This window comes from Tachypleus tridentatus, chromosome 9 (assembly GCF_004210375.1).
Source record: "Tachypleus tridentatus isolate NWPU-2018 chromosome 9, ASM421037v1, whole genome shotgun sequence".
Classification (NCBI taxonomy): Eukaryota; Metazoa; Arthropoda; class Merostomata; order Xiphosura; family Limulidae; genus Tachypleus; species Tachypleus tridentatus.
This window is the reverse complement of record NC_134833.1, coordinates 37,839,092-37,858,412: the sequence shown is the minus strand read 5'-3', so window position 1 is coordinate 37,858,412 and position 19,321 is coordinate 37,839,092. Positions and strand designations below refer to the sequence as shown.

Sequence of the window (19,321 nt, the reverse complement as noted above, 5' to 3'; positions counted from 1 at the left end):
TTTTACACCACTTCCATAAAAGTTTCAGAATGTGCACTAAGCCTTTTAACAAAACTCCCACTTCTAACTATATTAACATGTACTTGGCCAATCTATGACCAAATGAGTAGTAATCCTCAACGAATAAGAGAGGTTAGCATTTTCCTACACTGAAGATACATTTTTGATGAATACTTACTTTCTCTCACAAGATAGCTTTTCTCCATTAGCACTTCCCTATATCTGTACAAATTTTCAATACACACCCCTACCCTTCTACCTCCCACTTCTTCACATCCACAAGCAAATGATCATGCAATAGCTTTCCACAAAACAGACTATAACACCAGTATTGTTGTAGTTAGCACCCTCTTCACATCTGCACTCATCACTCACTTCAAGACTGGTCAGAAGACCTATGCTATATACCATCGAAATTGGGAAGGCTGGGTGAGAAATGTGAGTAATGTGGGAGGTAAGTGTCTATAATAAATACTTTTTCAGTGTAGAAAAATGCTAACTTATGCTAACTCATTCTCCTTTTAAGAAGTGATCATAGATAGATCAAAAGGTATTGAATCAAAAGAAAAAACATCACACCTCAGTGGGAGACACAACACTTCTGATACAGGTATACTCTCTATTATGATGAAGTCATCAATATAATAGGTGGAAACGTAAAGGAATCCTTGAACATGTATAACTAAGGAATAAGATTCTTGGGTGTCAAGTGGTATTTCGATCTCATCCAAAGCTAGACAGTATCAGGAATGGCACATCAGATCTGCAGTAAGTAGAGGAACACATATTTCTTCACCTCAAAATGGGAATTGGTAGGGAAGATGCCCTTCTGTACCTAGATTCTTCACCATATGCATGCATTTTCAACCTAACCCAACTGAGATCCACTAAGAACCAACATTCAGCAAACAGTAGAAAGGTGGAAAGCCATGGGGAATGACATCTCCAGTTGAAAACACGATGCCAACAGGGACAGTACTTCCAATTTGCTGTAGGAAGAGGATATCAGGCTGTACATAAGTGAGAAAATGTGTTGTATCCAGCTACAACCAGCACCAGATCTGCTGGGAACCAACACCCAGCTGATGGTAGGAAGAGGTACCACAAAGCTGGGATGCATTTTGAATCTAAAAACTGGTACCAGTGAGCATTTGTTATCCAGTCCATGACTAGAGGAGGAAAAACTTGCCAACCAACACCTGACCCACTGGGAATATACATCTTGAGATGGTAGAAAGAAGGAATGTCTCAGCCTGAAAGGCAAACTGCAGTTATAAATATATAACATACTTACGACACTGTGAAATGCTTCAACCAAAACCTGGAAGCATCTGGAAATTATCTTTAGTTCCATGGTAGGGAGGGTATCACAACACAGAAAAATTATGCATTGCAACAAACAAAACCAGCACCACCTGGAATTGTACACCAGGTGTGTAGCAGAAAGTGCTATACACCAGCAACATGTGCATAATGCCACTGCCCTTGGATTATGACTCAAGTGCCTTAACCACCTAGCCATACGGGGCCGTAAAAATACAAGTAAAACACTGTATAAAACAATAATTTTCACATTATTTTAACTAAGCATTAACATAAAAAAACTGGATGTAATTTTACAAAATTATGAGATGAAAGAGCAGAAAAGTTTTTAACATACACATCAATTTGACAGTTTTAATTGTCAATAATTTTCTTTTTGCCAAAAAAAGAAAATTTGGCCTTATTCAATGCTAATTAATTAAAAACTCACCTCACCAAAAGAGTTCCACAGATTTGTGGTTGCAGCATTGTCATACTGATATCTGTTTAAGTACCGTGTAATGCCTTCTTGCAAAACAGATAATCCAACAAAATTTTCAAGCATTAGAATAAGACTTGCACCCTATTTCAAAATTACACTTTATGAATGAATATAGCAAAACTCATTATAATTTCAAAATTTATATAATAAATTTATAAGGAGCAATAAAAGAATGCATATAGTTATAAAGAACAAACTGTAATAAATCCAGACAATTATAAATAGATAAGACAATTAAGGTAAACAAAACATTCTAATCTATTCATGGATAGGTAATTAAATATAACAAAAATATTAAATAATCACAATTGTCAGTGCATCATATCAAGTAGAAAGTTAAGTGTTCTAATAGAGAAGTAATTCTTCTTAATAACAAAATTAAGCTGCCATGCATATTATTTTCAAGATCATCCCTTACCTTTTAATCAGTATTTTTTTGTTGGTAAAGTATTCGGTATTTTAAATCTAAACAACACCTTATGCAAAATAGAGGCCAAATGGCTAGGTCAGAGATTCTAACATTTCAGACTTAGTCATCCTTAATTCAGAACTATAGATTCAAGAAAGAGAGCAAAACCATGCAGTCAGCTTCAGCCACCATCTATTATGCAGCTACTGAGACTTAATATTATGACTATTAACCCCACTGTTGAACGTGTTAGCTGTTTCTATAGCTTATGATGTCATGTTAACCAGTAGGTTATTCCTTTCTTTATAGAAATTTAGCCTAGATTCCATAAGATCTGGATGCTACTGTGCTTAAAATAAATCACTACTTTCATTGACTTTGTTATCAATTAAAATTTGCTCTTTCTTAGTACTATAAACAACCTGTACAATAAATTTTTTTTTTCCTTTAACAGTGAGAATACTAGTAAGAGTTCTTCCCTCACACTAATAGTTTTAAAGTTATAATGTCTTCTGTAACTTTTACTTAATGTTCACAAAAGAATGATAATGATTTTTTAACTTAATGTTCTATGTAGAAATTACTTTCAAGTACCATTTTAAGACTTCCTAGCACTTTTTGGTGCTAAAAATATAGAATGGTTTTGTATATGAAATGCAGGAGTTTTTACAGGAAAACAGCTTAAAATACAGAAAGTTTTAGTATGTCAAATACTCTAACTTGGAACATCAGATAAACAGTCCATGGTTACATGTGCATATATTGGACACACACACACACATATATAAAGTAAAGAAATAATAAAAGCAACAGCATGTTTAATATCAATGAACAAAATGGCTTCCACCACCTCTTACAGCTATCACATTCCAGTCTTTTATTACAAAATTAGGTGGGTAAATAATTTTATAACAAGCATAAAAATATTTGCACATTTCCACTTTGATGAAACATAAATTTCCAACTTGTTTTTCTTTAAAGAATTTTTTTTTATGGTATGAAATTAGAAAACAAAACAATTATACATCCCTTCTGGTGTGACATTGTATAAATTAATATAAAATGATAATATATTATAAACATAATACTGATATTCTTCAAACTAATTACAGTAACTTTATACATTGTGCAACATAGAGATGTATGATTTATCAGACCAGTATTTCAAATTTACTGATATCTCTAACATAACATCATATGATTAAAAATACTATACTTAAATAACATTCATGTTGGTTCTTCAAATCAAAGTACAAAATAATTGTCTATTTACTTAACAAATAACATCAGTCACCATACAAGAATTGGCTGAAGAGCTGTAGTGGTGCACAAATATGTCGAAAATAACTGACTTTATCAATATAGAATTACCATGATCATATCTTTCACTAAGATACAACTATAAAGACACAATGTTATAAAGTAAGCAGAGAGCATAGTTTACTTTACATTGCAACAAAAAATCCTTGAAAAGTCAGTTTTAGAAATAAACTTGCTCATAGAAGATATACCAACATCAAAAGACTCATATGATGAATGTCTTTTCTTCACATTCTATTCAGAAGATGTTGAAATAGATGATTTATCAGATTAGGTCATTTTCTATTTCTGTGAAAAAGTTGAACTATGATATGAGCTACATGGTTTATCAGACGTCTTCTTTGATTTATCTCAGCAAGATATGACTTCACAAATAGAAGGTCCTTGTTTTGGTTTATGAAGGGCAAAGTTTTCTCTAGTAATGTACTTCTTTTTGAATTTATACTGTCTTTTGTCTTTTTGTATAATGCTAATTCTCCTTTAGCATTTTCTTTGATTTTTTATTGCAGAATCAAACATAATATGAGCACTCATTTATTCTTTTCTTCTGTTCTTGTAGATGAGCACTGTATGTAGTACAAAAATGCCTTGCAACACATTTCAGGTTATGTGTAAATGGTAAGCTCTCTGACTCGCTACTGAGTTGGCCATGAAACTTGATAGAAACCTTATACCATAAATGGTGTCCTCTAAAAGCTTAGATCTCTCTTCGGTAACAATATCTGCATAAACAAATAGGGAGTGCTCAACATCAGCATTGCCATGATGAATAATGAGACCAGACTTTGCAACTTTAAGCAAGTTTGGGTACTTTAGGCTTCCATTCAAGGTTTTCAAACAAACAAATTTCACCCAGTAAAGGTCCACTCTTCTAGTGGTCTCAATGCTGTCTACATCTATGCCAAAATCACAGCTTTTCTACACATAATTCACTGTAGCAACAACAACATTCTTTTTCAATCCTTCAGTTAACTGAACTATTATTAATCTTGTTTTCTAGAGCTTTCTTCATTGATGATTTAGGTACCTAATTTTGCATAATGCTTTACTGGAGAATGACAACTTTTTGGTAAGTTGTCCATTTACTGCTTCAAAAAATGTAATGTAATTTTAACTGGATCTATATTTATCAGTTGGGAATATGGGACTTGGTTTTTCCTACATACATCAATTGTGTGAATCATGCTTCCTCTCTTTTGAATGGCACTAAGCTTGCCAAATATCATCATTACCTTCTGCAAAATGTCATTCATTTCATCATTACTATAGATGAGTAAGAAATTTTTCAAGGAATGGTGCAACAGGATTCAGAAAGTATAGCTGAACAAAGGTTTCTTTCATTTCTATCACTAAAAATTGACATACTCATTTGAAAGAGCCATTTATGAGTGTCATCTTATCAATTTGTTTGTCCAAGAATTCTACAAACGTCACAATGGCACTATACTGTTTTACTAATCTCATCACAGTTAGAACTAGGGGTCAACCAATGGACTTCAAAGTCATGTTGAAACATGGCACGTTCTATGTCTAGATCAAGCTGCATTTTCTTACAGTCTTCCCACCTTGCTGCTGTGATACTGAACACTCAGCACAGATCAAAGAATATGTTGGAAATTGCAAATCCATACTGTTATAGTCTTTTATCAAAAGCATTGTGTATGATATGTAGATTGCAGGAGCCAATATCAAAAGGCCCCTGACAATGTTGCATTCAACTTGAGGTTCAATTTGTTATATGTTGTTTTCTTTATGTTCTGGCAACCTGACCCAAGTGTAAGTCACTTCTTTAATAGTAGATTGTCTTTTTCTATTGTTTTTAACATATCACTCGCCACTCAAGTTGCATATCTTCAGCCAGTTCTCAAATATAGTATTGTCCCATACCACAGGCAAAAGACAGGACAGTTTTGTCTGCCCTAGGCTAAACTTTTTGTCTATCGCTTTATAACAAAACATGGTCTAAAATGTTGAACTTATTGTTTCATGTGATCTGAATGCAAAATTCTCTTTGGCAACTTTTGCAGCCAATACTGTTTTAAACTCTACTACATAATCATTGGTACATGACAAGGGCATTTGCTTGATTGTTTTTGTCTGTTCAGATTTACTGGTAGTTTCCATAGTGACTGTCGCTTTAGTTGCTGATAGATAAGAGGAACTTTCTCCAAGTTTGACAGTAGATGCACTTGGTTTAACAGTGGATATAAATTTTTTCTGCTTACTATTAATTTTACTTTTATAATTCTTAGCATTTACACACTGAAGTAAAGAAGCCTTTTCAGTATTATCCACACTCAATTGACAAAAATCAGAGACAACAATATGCTGTATATTGGTCTTTGCCAGGCTTGCACCAATCTCCACACCCTGGATTTGAAAGTTGTCCTTTCACCTGGCATTTTGATCTACTAATCTACTATTACCTATGAAGCAAACTGAGTTCACTATAATATCTGAAAATGAAAAGTAAGGTTACATTCACATATTCCCTACTTAACATTCCTTCAGTACAAAATAGGATCCACTAAGAAGAAATATTTATAACAACATTATGTTTGATTTGATAAATATGTTCCTCAAACAGTTCATGAGTTGACTAAATTTACTCATAACTGTAGAAAACCAGTTTGTTAAATATATGTAGCCACAGTAGAAATAGGTTTTCATTTGTCATTAATCTAATAACTACTACATGCATCTATGATATCTTCTAATTTGCATCTAATACATAAGACAATTTGATACAAAATATTTTCATGCTTTAATATGTACATATGCATATTGTTTTTGAGATACATTTCAATTAATGCAGAGCAAACCCTGCAGTCTAGTAGTAGTCTAGTAGTACAAATAGGTACAAGAAAAAATATATGAATTTAAGCCAAATTTGAAATTTAAAGGAATCTGGGCCAAAATATCAGATTATAGGAATCACTAGGAAGTCTGCATTCGAGTGAGTTAACAGTAAGTTTTGTTTTGATATACTTCTGTTATTCTCAAACAACAAGTCAATTCAATATTTGTGAAAGCCTATAGATTAACTGCCAAAAGTAATTTACTCATTTTAATTAAATTTTCTGTCTAAAAATCATATAAAACTTGTGAAAGTTATCTTTATTAATAATGAATATTTTTTCTGTCACTTTTTATTCTTCATTAAACTGTTGTAGGCCATGTCTTTTCTACTTAGCTTTTTGTATCAATACTTACTAGAGGAAGGTGAACTGAATAGCATCTGTAATTTTCTCATATATATATATATATATTTCTCATTTCTTCACTAAAACACAAACTATATTTATGAAATACAAAAGTAGCATGCAACTCAACTAATGAACTCACTGGTTCAATAAGTAGTAAAGCGAACATACACTTTTCATCTGTTAATAATCTCAAGAGTCTTGTCTAATTCACACTTTTTATCATTCAGATTGCCTCCTAAGCTTTCAGTTACTGTTTTTAGGGATATTTATGAAGTTTAGAATACCAACTGTTAGTTTGTGAAATCACACATACACAGAACTTATAGTTGTATAAATAATTACTTTCACAGCAAAAAGCAAACATAATTCTTTTATTAACAATTCAGAATAGCCGATTCAACTGTAGAAACCATAGCAGCAACATGATCAAGTACAATAATGTTATGATCATTATCACTAAAATGTTCATAAGTCATACAATCCAGATCATATAATTCTACGAACTGAAAGCAAGTACTTAAAGTGCAATTTTCCTAGGAGGTTCTCAAATGAAGAAAAAAATCATTCTCAACCAGCCAGCTAATTAACTTCTTAAAACTGTTATATTACAATACAATAACCAATTATGTTTATATGAGCATCCAAACTTTCACATGCCCTTATTATTTCTGCAGTATCTTGGTCAGCAGGTCTATGAAAAAAATCAGTAAGAGCAATGTTCTATTATTTTTGTCAGGAATCTTAATTTATATACACCTGAATGAGCTATGTATTGCTTATTTATGAATCCCCCTTCCCATTGCTTTTAGTTGCCTTGCTATAACCATCTCCACGTACAACTTTAGGTGTTTTTTTGCAGTCAAAGTTAGGAAGATCTCCTGAGAGAACTATAAAAACTATCTGATATGTCTTGTATTTAAATCTCAAATATAACTTCTTCTATTAGATTAATGTCTCATTAGTTTTACATAGAAATTTGATGAGAGAACTAAATCAAACAAACAAATGTTCAAAAATACACTTAATAAATATTAGTGAGCTTGTTCATCCAAAAGGTTGAAATATATATGAAAAATCAATAATATGAATGATAGCTTTAAGCAAAATCTTTACTCTTAGTATTTGCTGCTTTATTTAAATTTCAATTACAAAGCTTTGATCTAATTGAAACACGAGTAACAAGTATACTTGAATCAATTGATATTAACTTAACAAACAGTAAAAGTGTTAGATTATTAAGCTGAAGTTTAAATTATTTGTACTGGTATTATTTTAGTTTACATAATAAAAGTTATATCTGATACTGCGGTTTCTCCTTCTTTCATCAGTCAAGTATTTCAACAGTTATTACAAATTCATATCTTTAATGTCTAAAATCATCAATTACTAGAAAAAGTTTTATAAATTATACAGTAAAACTTTGTTATAATTTTTTTTGAAAAACAATCATGTTTTACTAAAATAATAAATTATTAGAGAAGTTAAAATATCCAAATCTTATGTTTATAATTTAAATTGCAAATTTACTCCAGTGATTACTCAAGTAAACATTTTAACATAAATATTTATAAATTTAAATTTAAAATCAAAGTTAAATCCCAGCAGTACATTTTTATCTAAGTCAACAAGTACACAACCTAAGAACAGAATCTGAATAAAAGACAAGTTCATCTTTATATTTTACCTTTATAGGGGGTATAGGAGCATAGAGAAATTTAGATTTACGTGGATCTTCATGAATAGAATTAGTTGTCACAGGATGAGTAGCTCGCAAGCTGTCTATTCGAAGAGCACGTTGAACAGTATCCAAAACAAACTGCTCTCTCTGTAAATCAAGAAACAATCCATGTCAAAACTATTACAAAAATTTGAAGAATAAAAAATATATGAAGAGACATGCAAACTTTAAAACATATAACCCATTGTAAAAGTATCACTATACAAACTTCTCAGAATTGAAAATATTTGTTCATATATAACACCATTGACTAAATTAACCTTTTTTCATTTACATGCCATAAATATATAATTTTATGTATAAAAACTTCTGTTTTCATGACCAAGCTGCTGATCTCAAAATTCCAAATAATATTAATAATTCTTAATAAATGATAATAAATGTTTTATTTCTAAGTATAAATCACTTTTTACAATTACCACTGTCACTAAAGATTGATCTAATATAATATATTCCTGTCATTTCAAACATGGGGAAGTACAATGGGAGACAGTGCAATAGGTAACCATGGAAACCCTATTTTACAAAGCAAACTGCCCCTGATTTATTCAATTGTGATTTTGTTTTGGTTTTAGTTTTCCTTTTAACTTTGGATTTACTTTTATTTTATAACTTTAACTTATAAGAGTGGTAGCACACAGTGATCTTGTTCAAAAGAGAGAGAGAGAGTTTATTAAAGTTTCAATTGATCTCCCTCTATCTTACCAGTCCAACACATTAATTACATATACACTTGTCCTTGTTTTATCCTTAATTGTTTGTATTTGTCATATTTTTTCATTTTGTATTAAAGATTGTAGCTTTTTTTATGTTTTGACTCTTTCCCTAGCATGAACTCTGTTGAAGTTCACAGGGTAAGAGACACACATTCTGTTAATTACTATACACGTACCAAAAGTCTCATCTAAAATGAAAACAGATGACTATTGTTAACATTTTTCAAATTGAAAAATCTTTCACAAAAATATGGTACTAACCATCTGCCAGTCACTCCTAAAGAAATTTACACCCAGGTCCTTGGCATATGATGCAAATCCTTCATTAAGCCAGATGTCATTCCACCATTCCAATGTAACTAAGTTTCCAAACCACTAGAAAAATAAAATACTATACATATATGTTACTAACTAGAAAAATAATTTCTTTTGTTACTTGTAACAAACAATATCATGGTCAAACAAAAGATGATATCTAAGATATTGTAAGTAGTGTATCTTCAAGTAGGTATGGCAAATATTCAGCAAACAAAATTTTAAATTCAAATACCTTAACTATATATATGATTTACCCAACATACATTGGTCTTGGGGAGAAATTATTTAACTACCACAAGAGGTTACATGTTTATTTTTTGCAAAACAACATTTTGGTTACAGGTTTTCTAACTGACATAAATATATCATTCTTTTCTTTATTTCTTACACCTTATGTAGTTTGTTCTTGAATATAGTATTGCATTTTTCATTTCACACATATTTTAGATAAAGACATCAATTACATAACATATAGTAAGTCAATGAGGTAATATTAGTTTAATTTATACAATTTACAAATTCTCACAAACCAATTTATCTTCTTCATATCTTACCTGATGAGCTAGTTCATGAGTAATAACTTCAGCTACATGCTGCTGACTATACGAAGATGACAAAACAGGATCATACAATAATGCATCCATGGCATAAAATATTAGTCCCCAGTTTTCCATGCCTCCATATGGGAAATCAGGTATGGAAGCCATGTCTGAAACCATTGAAAAACCTTTTGAATACATGCTCTTGCCAAATTAAAAGAAAAAAAAAAAGGCACAAGTTATATTCTTCTTTAAACATTTTAAAAGAAGTATTTTTATTGTGTAATGAATATTTCTCCACAGGTTTATAAGGTGGGAGAAAATTAAGATATTTCTTGTACAAAAACATCTAATACTTTAACAAATCAACAGTTATATACTGCGAGGTCGGATATATAAGAAATTATGCTCTGTATATATACCTCCAATTTTGGGCGCCTTGCATAAAACACCTATTTTATTCAGTATATTTAAATATATACTAGTTACAGTACTCTTAACTCAGGTCTTATGCAGTTCAAGTCACAATGTTTAGAAACCCTGTCTTTTGTTTTTTAGTATAAATTGTATGGATCATTAACAAAGTACTTTAAATACAACCTCCCCACACACATACCCGGTCCACCAAGGCGCGTTCGATGATATACCCATCTTTTTCACTTTCAGTGGCCGATCCAATGTGGTGGGGGTGACAAGATATCTGATATATACATACTTTAGGAACCTTTCACTCCCTATACACAGAGTAAGAAAAATGCAGCAACATTTCACACTAAAATTTACACCAGACTGTAGCTTTGTTAATATTATTAATAATACTTAAGACTTAAGTCTAAATGTATCATGCAAGTTTTAGGCCTAGATCTAGAGATCTATACTAGAAACAGAGTACTCAAACATAAATTTACCTAAAAAGATACGTTATTAACTTTATAGTACTGTGTTTAGTATTGACAATGAAAGTAAGTTTCTTCTGGCTTGACATATTACTATTACTGTATGAGGAAGGCAACTGGGTAAATTTGAAATGTAAATACTGCGAAAATTGTCACGATCGTAGCACTAGCACGTGCAACAACGTCAACTACGATCATTCTCAAAACTATAACAAGCGCATACGACAATAAAGACCTCATCACAGCGAAAACAAAATGGAAACCTCAATTTTGTTTGTTTGTTTAGGAATTTCGCACAAAGCTACTCGAGGGCTATCTGTGCTAGCCGTCCCTAATTTAGCAGTGTAAGACTAGAGGGAAAACAGCTAGTCATCACCACCCACCGCCAACTCTTGGGCTACTCTTTTACCAACGAATAGTGGGATTGACCGTCACATTATACACCCCCACGGCTGGGAGGGCGAGCATGTTTAGCGCGACGCGGGCGCGAACCCGCGACTCTCGGATTACGAGTCGCACGCCTTACGCGCTTGGCCATGAGAAACCTCAATAGCCAAACCACTTGAATATCTTTTAAGCAGAATTAGAGTAAATTAAGCTACGAGACCTTGGGAATGATAAAATATATCAATCGAAAGGGTTTGATCTCCTGAGTTCAAAACTGTGATTAGATCTTAAATTGGTCAAGAGATGACAGAGCTGGCACATAGCGAAATGTCTGCGGACTTACAACGCTAGAAACCTGGTTTTGATACTTGTGGTGGGCAGAGCATAGATAGCCCACTGTGTAGCTTTGTTCTTAATACCAAACAAATGTGTACTTGAGAAAAATCAGAGCCGTTCTCTGAGTGGGGTCTATAGACACCTGGACCCCCACACTTCCATTTAAATCCGCTGCTATTTTGTAAAGTTTGTTTGTTTGTTTTTTAATTTCGCACAAAGCTACTCGAGGGCTATCTGTGCTAGCCGTCCCTGATTTAGCAGTGTAAGACTAGAGGGAAAACAGCTAGTCATCACCACCCACCGCCAACTCTTGGGCTACTCTTTTACCAACGAATAGTGGGATTGACCGTCACATTATACACCCCCACGGCTGGGAGGGCGAGCATGTTTAGCGCGACGCGGGCGCGAACCCGCGACCCTCGGATTACGAGTCGCACGCCTTACGCGCTTGGCCATGAGAAACCTCAACAGCCAAACCACTTGAATATCTTTTAAGCATGATTAGAGTAAATTAAGCTACGAGACCTTGGGAATGATGAAATATATCAATCGAAAGGGTTTGATCTCCTGAGTTCAAAACTGTGATTAGATCTTAAATTGGTCAAGAGATGACAGAGCTGGCACATAGCGAAATGTCTGCGGACTTACAACGCTAGAAACCGGGTTTTGATACTTGTGGTGGGCAGAGCATAGATAGCCCACTGTGTAGCTTTGTTCTTAATACCAAACAAATGTGTACTTGAGAAAAATCAGAGCCGTTCTCTGAGTGGGGTCTATAGACACCTGGACCCCCACACTTCCATTTAAATCCGCTGCTGTCTTGTAAAGTTTGTTTGTTTGTTTTTTAATTTCGCACAAAGCTACTCGAGGGCTATCTGTGCTAGCCGTCTCTAATTTAGCAGTGTAAGACTAGAGGGAAGGCAGCTAGTCATCACCACCCACCGCCAACTCTTGGGGTACTCTTTTACCAATGAATAGTGGGATTGATCGTCACATTATAACGCCCCCATGGCTGAAAGGGCGAGCATGTTTAGCGCGACTGGGATGCGAACCCGCAACCCTGAGATTACGAGTCGCACGCCTTAACACGCTTGGCCATGCTATTTTGTAAAGACTAAATTATGTTTTTTTTAATTTTTATATCGTAAACTTAATATTACTATTGATATTATTAAAGTTAAAAACAAAAGTTTTCATCTAATTCATTTCCAGGAAAGAAAGAAAACAACTTAAAGCTGGATATGGCAGATGTTGTGTGGTTGACATTAAATATTCTTCTTTGCTTTCCCTCATGTGTTCCTAGGACTACTAGCTATCTTACACAAACTATATTTTCAACTTAAAATGAAATTGAATATATATATATACATCCTGGGAGATATTTCATTTAATCATATGACTTACATGCATTTATTTTGCAGATGAACAGCGTATTGGAAGTATATTGGAATAAGAGTTGATTCATTTCTCTTAAAAGCTTTCAAGTAAAAATAAGGATGATTGAATGAAAACATAAGTTCAGTGAATGAGCATTATAGATCAGTTTAAAACTTCTAAGGCCCTTTGGGAATGTTAGTAAAAAACATTATAATTTCAATATTAGAATTTCCAGTTTATCTTAATGAAGAGTAAGTTCTACCAATCAACCTTTCAATGTGATAATAGTGGGTGTTTTATGTAGAGAAATACAAATTCAACCTACCAAGCTTTGGCAAAGGATAGGAGATGTTTAGAAAATCCTCAAAATACTCAAGAACCTTTATGCCACATTCTAAAGCATGCGCTGATCGACTCAACTGGTCTTGAGGCACGATTACTCTTATCTGTAAATTACAAAGAATAAAATGACGTTGAAACCTGTCACAGCAATAGCAAAGTTTTTTTACTAAAAATGTAATGTGTCCACTTACGTTTCTATTGTTCTGTTTGAAAAAAAGCAAATAAATAAATAATGCTTTCTTACTAACCACATTTCTCAACGTTTCTTTGTATTATAGCCCTTTTCGTTAAAACCAGCTCTATAAACCATAAACAGATTGATTCAGATTATCAGATACCGTTATTTTTAAAACATTTCACTTCTATACCACTAATGCTTCTAGTTGGCATATCATAACTTAATAAGATCGTATATAATTTTGGAACTACGGTACCGTGCCGAGATTGTTTACGCTAAAAAATAGAAGATCGAGTACATATATAGAAATTATTTCACAACTGGTGTGTTTTAGCAGTTACTCTTTGCACTTTTTTTTTTACCATTTGTTCCAAGATCAATCTGATGCACTCACACCTGACAGTCCTGTCTGGCAACAAGACATTGGCATTTGAAAAATTTGTTACCTAACAAACTACAGTTGAAACATAGAGTGTTTTGTTATGCTCTTTACACATTTAGGAGTTCAAATCTTAGTGCAACTATGGCAACTGGGCCTGTGAAGTCCTATTATCTCATGGTTAACTTTAATGGCTGCACCATACCACAGTTGTTGTCGCTTTAGTATTGTTCAACATGACTTCTTGATGTTGAATTATCACTGAAACTGCCTACACAAGAAAAGAAATATCCCTCAGACCCATGAGGCGATGTATGAATTTTCTTGGTCGGCTCTCCATGAACATGCTGATAAAATTCTTATCGTAATCTATTGGAGGCATAATTCATCTATGTACGTGGCCATATTTTCATGAGGCCTTCTTATTCAAGCTTTGAACTCGACCCTGTTAATTTTTAATATATATGGCTCAACTTTATCCTAGTCATTGAGTTGTCCCTCGACCTAGTGCATTAAAGCATTGAATGTGGGAAAAGTTAGACTCAGCATTAGACTTGAAGCATCCTCAGTGCGTTTTATTAGTCTGAAACGTTCCTGGCAAATGCCCATATACCAAGTCTGCTAGATCATGGTAAGACATTAACTTCTCCACTGATATATTATCTCAATCTTTATTTGATATGCATATCTCAACACTTTCTTCTGTTACAGGTGACTGAAATCAATGCTTTTCGACAACTGAGCTAACTAATAAGCAGCTTGGTGCTCCATAGAAACAATCCCAACATTCAGGTTGATTCACACCACTACGATCCTGCTCTGCTACTCAGTACTCGGGAAGTGATCACTACATATCATCTAGCAGCATTCTAGATTTTTCCTAGCCACCTATCAATTTCTTATTCTCCAAGGACAAATAGAGAACATGGACATGGATGGTGATAGTCTCGGTCTAGGACCGTGTCTTTCCTAATACTTTCCACTTTTTAAAATTGAGGCTTCACATCACCTCCAACTTTTTCCTCTCTGCTATAAGTTATTCATGGTCTCAAAAAGTGTCCTTCCGTGATTACTATTTGTAAACGTTGTTGTACCAGAGAATCAAACATAAAAGAAGCATGTTGAAACTAAACTTCACAAAAAATATAAATCTTTGGATCACAGTATAAAAAAGTCACTGAAGTCTGGTAAGTAGTTTACAAGTACTTGCAATACTGGAAATGTTATGAAGTGTAATAGTTTATATGTGGATAGTAAAAGAAACACAGATACCCAACTGAACATATAAGCAATGTCTATGTTAGAATAAAATTGTCTAGTTTCTATTTCGTAGATGGGCTTCACAGGACAAGAACAAAGTGGAATTTCAATTCCTACCAAGTTTCTAGTTTGGTATTCCACAATCCTTAGATTAGTTACCCTAAAAACTATTCTAAATAATAAATAAAATACAAAGAACATCCAGCTCATATTAACTTGTACAAGTATCTGTATCAGTTATTAAGATGAGTTTGTCTCAACCCAGAGAACAGACATAGGCAAGTACAGTTTATTTCATGGTTAGGAACCAATAACATCATGTAAGTTTAAAATTAATTTGTAAGTAATTTATAATGCTTTATTTGTATCTCTATTTTGATTATATTATTGTTTTATTAAGAGTAATCTTGCATTAAGAAAAAACATCAACAGCAGTTAATTTGCTACCATCTTCATGGAAGTCCTGAGAAATATTCTTCATGCACTTACGGCAGATAAGATTAAATCCTAATTCTTATGGGTGGGACATAACTTGGTCATGTGGTAAGGACAATCGGCTCGCAATATAAGGATTCGAAACCTCGTCACCAAATATACTAGATCTTTCAGCCATGAGAGCTTTTTAATGTCGCAGTTATCGATGAAAGAATTGCCCAAGAGTTGGCAGTGAGTAATGATGACTAGCGGCTTTCTTTCATTCTTTCATTGTTAAATTACGGACAGCTAGGTCAGATAGCCCTCGTGTAGCTTTACGTGAAATTCAAACCAAATCAGTCTGACGTGATCATGTGGTCAGGCACTCAACTTCCAATCTGAGGATCACGGGTTCCAATTCCCATCACACCAAACATACTTTCAGCTGTAGGAGCATTATAATGTTGCGGTCAATCCCACTATTCGTTGATAAGAGAGTAGTCCAAACGTTGACGGTGGGTGGTGATGACTAGCTGCCTTCCCTTCTAGTCTTAGACTGATAAATCAAGGATGGCTAGCGCAGATAGCCCTCATGTAGCTTTGGGCAAAATTCACAAACAAATCAAACCAAACCAATATTTGACATTACAAAAATTCTTAAAAACAAATTCTACCTATCCAGCTTTATTCACTGACTTTTTTTTCATTTAAGCTTGTTCTCTTTAGACTATGATCGACACATCCTTTGTAGACTACAATCTTCGGATTTTCAATCACTTTGCATCTGATTACCAAGAATGCTGTGAGTGAGACCTTTAAAAACAATAATAATATAGTCTTGAAAAACAACATTTGTATAAATTAAAACACTTACATCAACTCCACTTTTTGTCTTCCTTTGCACTGTATCGAAATCACACACAAGAAAAGCAACGAGATAGGTGCTCATACGCACAGATGGGTTGAAAACTGACAACGTTAAGTTATTCCCATATGGTAGTGACGTATTCAAATAAGTATTGAAGTAGGTATCATAATGCTTTTCATGAACAATCTGAAGAGAGAAGGTTGATTTCATAGCTGGTTCATCAAAGCATGGAAAAGCTTTACGAGCTCCCATTGCTTGAAATTGGGTGACAGCAATATACCTGAAAAACATGTATATGGAGATACATAGTATTGGAAATATTATGAAAACTCACAAGTAATACCCATACATTAATCGCAAATACTAAATAAATAAAATAATTGGCCATTTTATCACTAGTATAATACATTTAAACTACAATAACAACAAAAACGAATAATCTGTAAAATGCAATGTTTTGTTTCTGTTTGAAACAGTGCCACACACCTAATTTCTATAAGTTTGTCATTTTAATGTAAAGTATTATTTGAAACTCCCTTTATTGCACACAGTTTAGTCACGTTTTGATTTTCTTTGGCTAAGACGCACTCCAAACACGTTTTTTTTTTCCCCCTAACAAGCTTCACTGTACATGTACATTGACTCTGAAACCGTTTTTTCCCTGTGTCATCGAATTTTAGTTGATTATTACCAGTCAACTTGAATTTGAATTCATCTATAAAGAGCAATTCTTTTAGCCATATTTAAAGTTTGGCGGTGCCCATCTCAGCCGTTTGTTAAGCCTCATTTGTAATGATTTCTGAACAACTACACATCTATTAAGGGAGGCAGGAGATATTTTTGCCTGGGTCCACTGTACATCAGGGAAATCAAGAAAGTGGTAGAGAATGTGTGTACTAACTTACTAAGCATTGAAGGATACGCTAACAGCACATTCAATCACTTCTGAATGTACGTCACTTTATTCTGAAAACTAAAATTATTTGAGGCAGAAACACATATCAGCTATTCTCTGGGACCCACGAAAGCTCTTGGCGACTATACACTCAGACCACTTCATACTAATACGTATTTTACTGTTTTAGAGGTAACATTCACATATGCACTTACAACTAGGTCATTAGCAAGATCAATATTGGATTCTCACGTAGCTTGTAAAGAGTATATCCTGAACTACTTAACGTCACTTTGGAAGAATTTGGGCTTTCTACAGCTTCTATTATTAACAGCAATAGTTTCATGTACTTCCTTCAAAGTTTTCAAAAACCCCCACTGATACACGAACTTTTAAAATCTCACCACAACCTGTTGCGTGGGGTAACCTTCATTAACTAGAAACATTTATTGCTATATGTTTATCGTGTGGAGTATCTATCTGTCTAGGAGCTATTACCTCTGGGAGTTTGTTTTTCCTGGCAGGTGTTTTGGTTTACCTTTCTCAACCTTACTTTATGTTACGTTTCTGAAATAATTAGGAACGCTCAGAAAATGCTCCGTGAGCTGAATTATTGCCTTCACTTTTTTAGACATTATTAAGCACTATTTATCTGAATAAACAACGTTCTTTATGTACTAAAGTAAAATAATATAAAAAAACCGGGGGAAAAGTAGAAGACTTTGTATCTCAGAACGGCTGGTATGGGTTTGGTTTGTTCTGAAGTTACACGAGTGTTATCTGCGCTAGCCGTCCGTAATTTACCAGTGTAAGACTAGAGGGAAAGTAGCTAGTCATCAGCACCCACCGCCAACTCTTTTACCAACGAAAAGTGGGACTGACCGCGACATTATAACGCCCCCACGGCTGGTATGGGTATTAACATTTTTACTAATAAAGCAGAGAACAACGATTCGACCTTCTCTGCTTTATTAGTTAAAGTAGTAGTACCCATACCAGCCATTCTGAGATACATTTTTATTTCAAGCGGGTTACTCATTATTAATAGAAGAAAAACTTTGTATTGTACTACTTTAGTTGATGAAAATTCATTTTTTTAACAAGTATCTCAGTAATTAACTTTCTATAAGGTTTTAGAGACATCTTGATTGCTTTGTTTTTAATTTTGATGTGTCATTTAGAATGATTTCTACATTGTTGCACAACCAAAAACGTATTATAACATAACATTGTGAAAATGAAACCTCTCACACCAGAACGTTCATTGCCAGATTACCCATTTCGCACCACGGGCCTGGGCTCTTGTCTTAAATGAATCCCATAAATATCGAATTGTGCTCTTTTCGCAAATTCTTGCATGTGTTTTTATTTTGCGAATTCACCAACAAAAAAAAATGTTTTTAACAGAATTTAACACTTGCACTATACTTGGCAAAAATAAACATATAGATATCTTAAAAAATGTAATTTGTATAGATTTTACATTTCTTAATATTGTAATTAAACATCTTTTTTCTTGTTTTCATTAAATATATTTGAAGTCTTATTCACAAAAATTGTTATTCTATTAACCAAAATTTAATGAAGTAAATTATTCCAGCCCCTCGCTAGTACGAACGTAAGTCTATAGATTTGCAACGCTAAAATCAGGGGTTCGATTCCCCTCGGTGGGCTCAGCAGATAGCACGGTGTGGCTTTGCTGTAAGAAAACACACACACAGTTATTTCAGAATGCGAGATATGGCACGAGATATAAATTCCATGTTGTTTTTAACCGGTTTCACCATATTGATTTTTACATAGGTGAATTTTGTTATGAAATTGATCGTTGATAAATTCAAAAAGTCGTAATTATAAAATAATTTCGTTAATCTAGCACAGAGGGTTGCGGATTCGAATCCCCGTAACACAAAACATGCTTGCCCTTTCAGCTGTGTGA

General features: G+C 33.6%; 1 protein-coding gene across 5 annotated transcripts in view; it reads right to left on the bottom strand.

Moving 5' to 3' along the window:
- LOC143225082 (glutamyl aminopeptidase-like) overlaps positions 1 to 19,321 on the bottom strand; it is a 58,892-nt gene that overhangs the window by 29,883 nt on the left and 9,688 nt on the right. For 3 of the 5 annotated variants that reach the window (XR_013013603.1, XM_076453812.1, XM_076453810.1), the window contains exons 3-8: positions 16,494 to 16,767; positions 13,372 to 13,492; positions 10,066 to 10,220; positions 9,455 to 9,568; positions 8,424 to 8,564; positions 1,754 to 1,885 (exon numbers count right to left, since the gene is read on the bottom strand). Coding sequence is in view for 4 of the 5 variants with exons in the window: in XM_076453812.1 (XP_076309927.1) it covers positions 1,754 to 1,885; positions 8,424 to 8,564; positions 9,455 to 9,568; positions 10,066 to 10,220; positions 13,372 to 13,492; positions 16,494 to 16,767 (937 nt within the window). In the remaining variant the exon portion in view is untranslated. Of the gene's footprint in view, positions 1 to 1,753; positions 1,886 to 8,423; positions 8,565 to 9,454; positions 9,569 to 10,065; positions 10,221 to 10,666; positions 10,802 to 10,958; positions 11,190 to 13,371; positions 13,493 to 16,493; positions 16,768 to 19,321 lie in introns of those variants that run through there. The other 2 variants (XM_076453813.1, XM_076453814.1) reach the window with 2 other exon arrangements.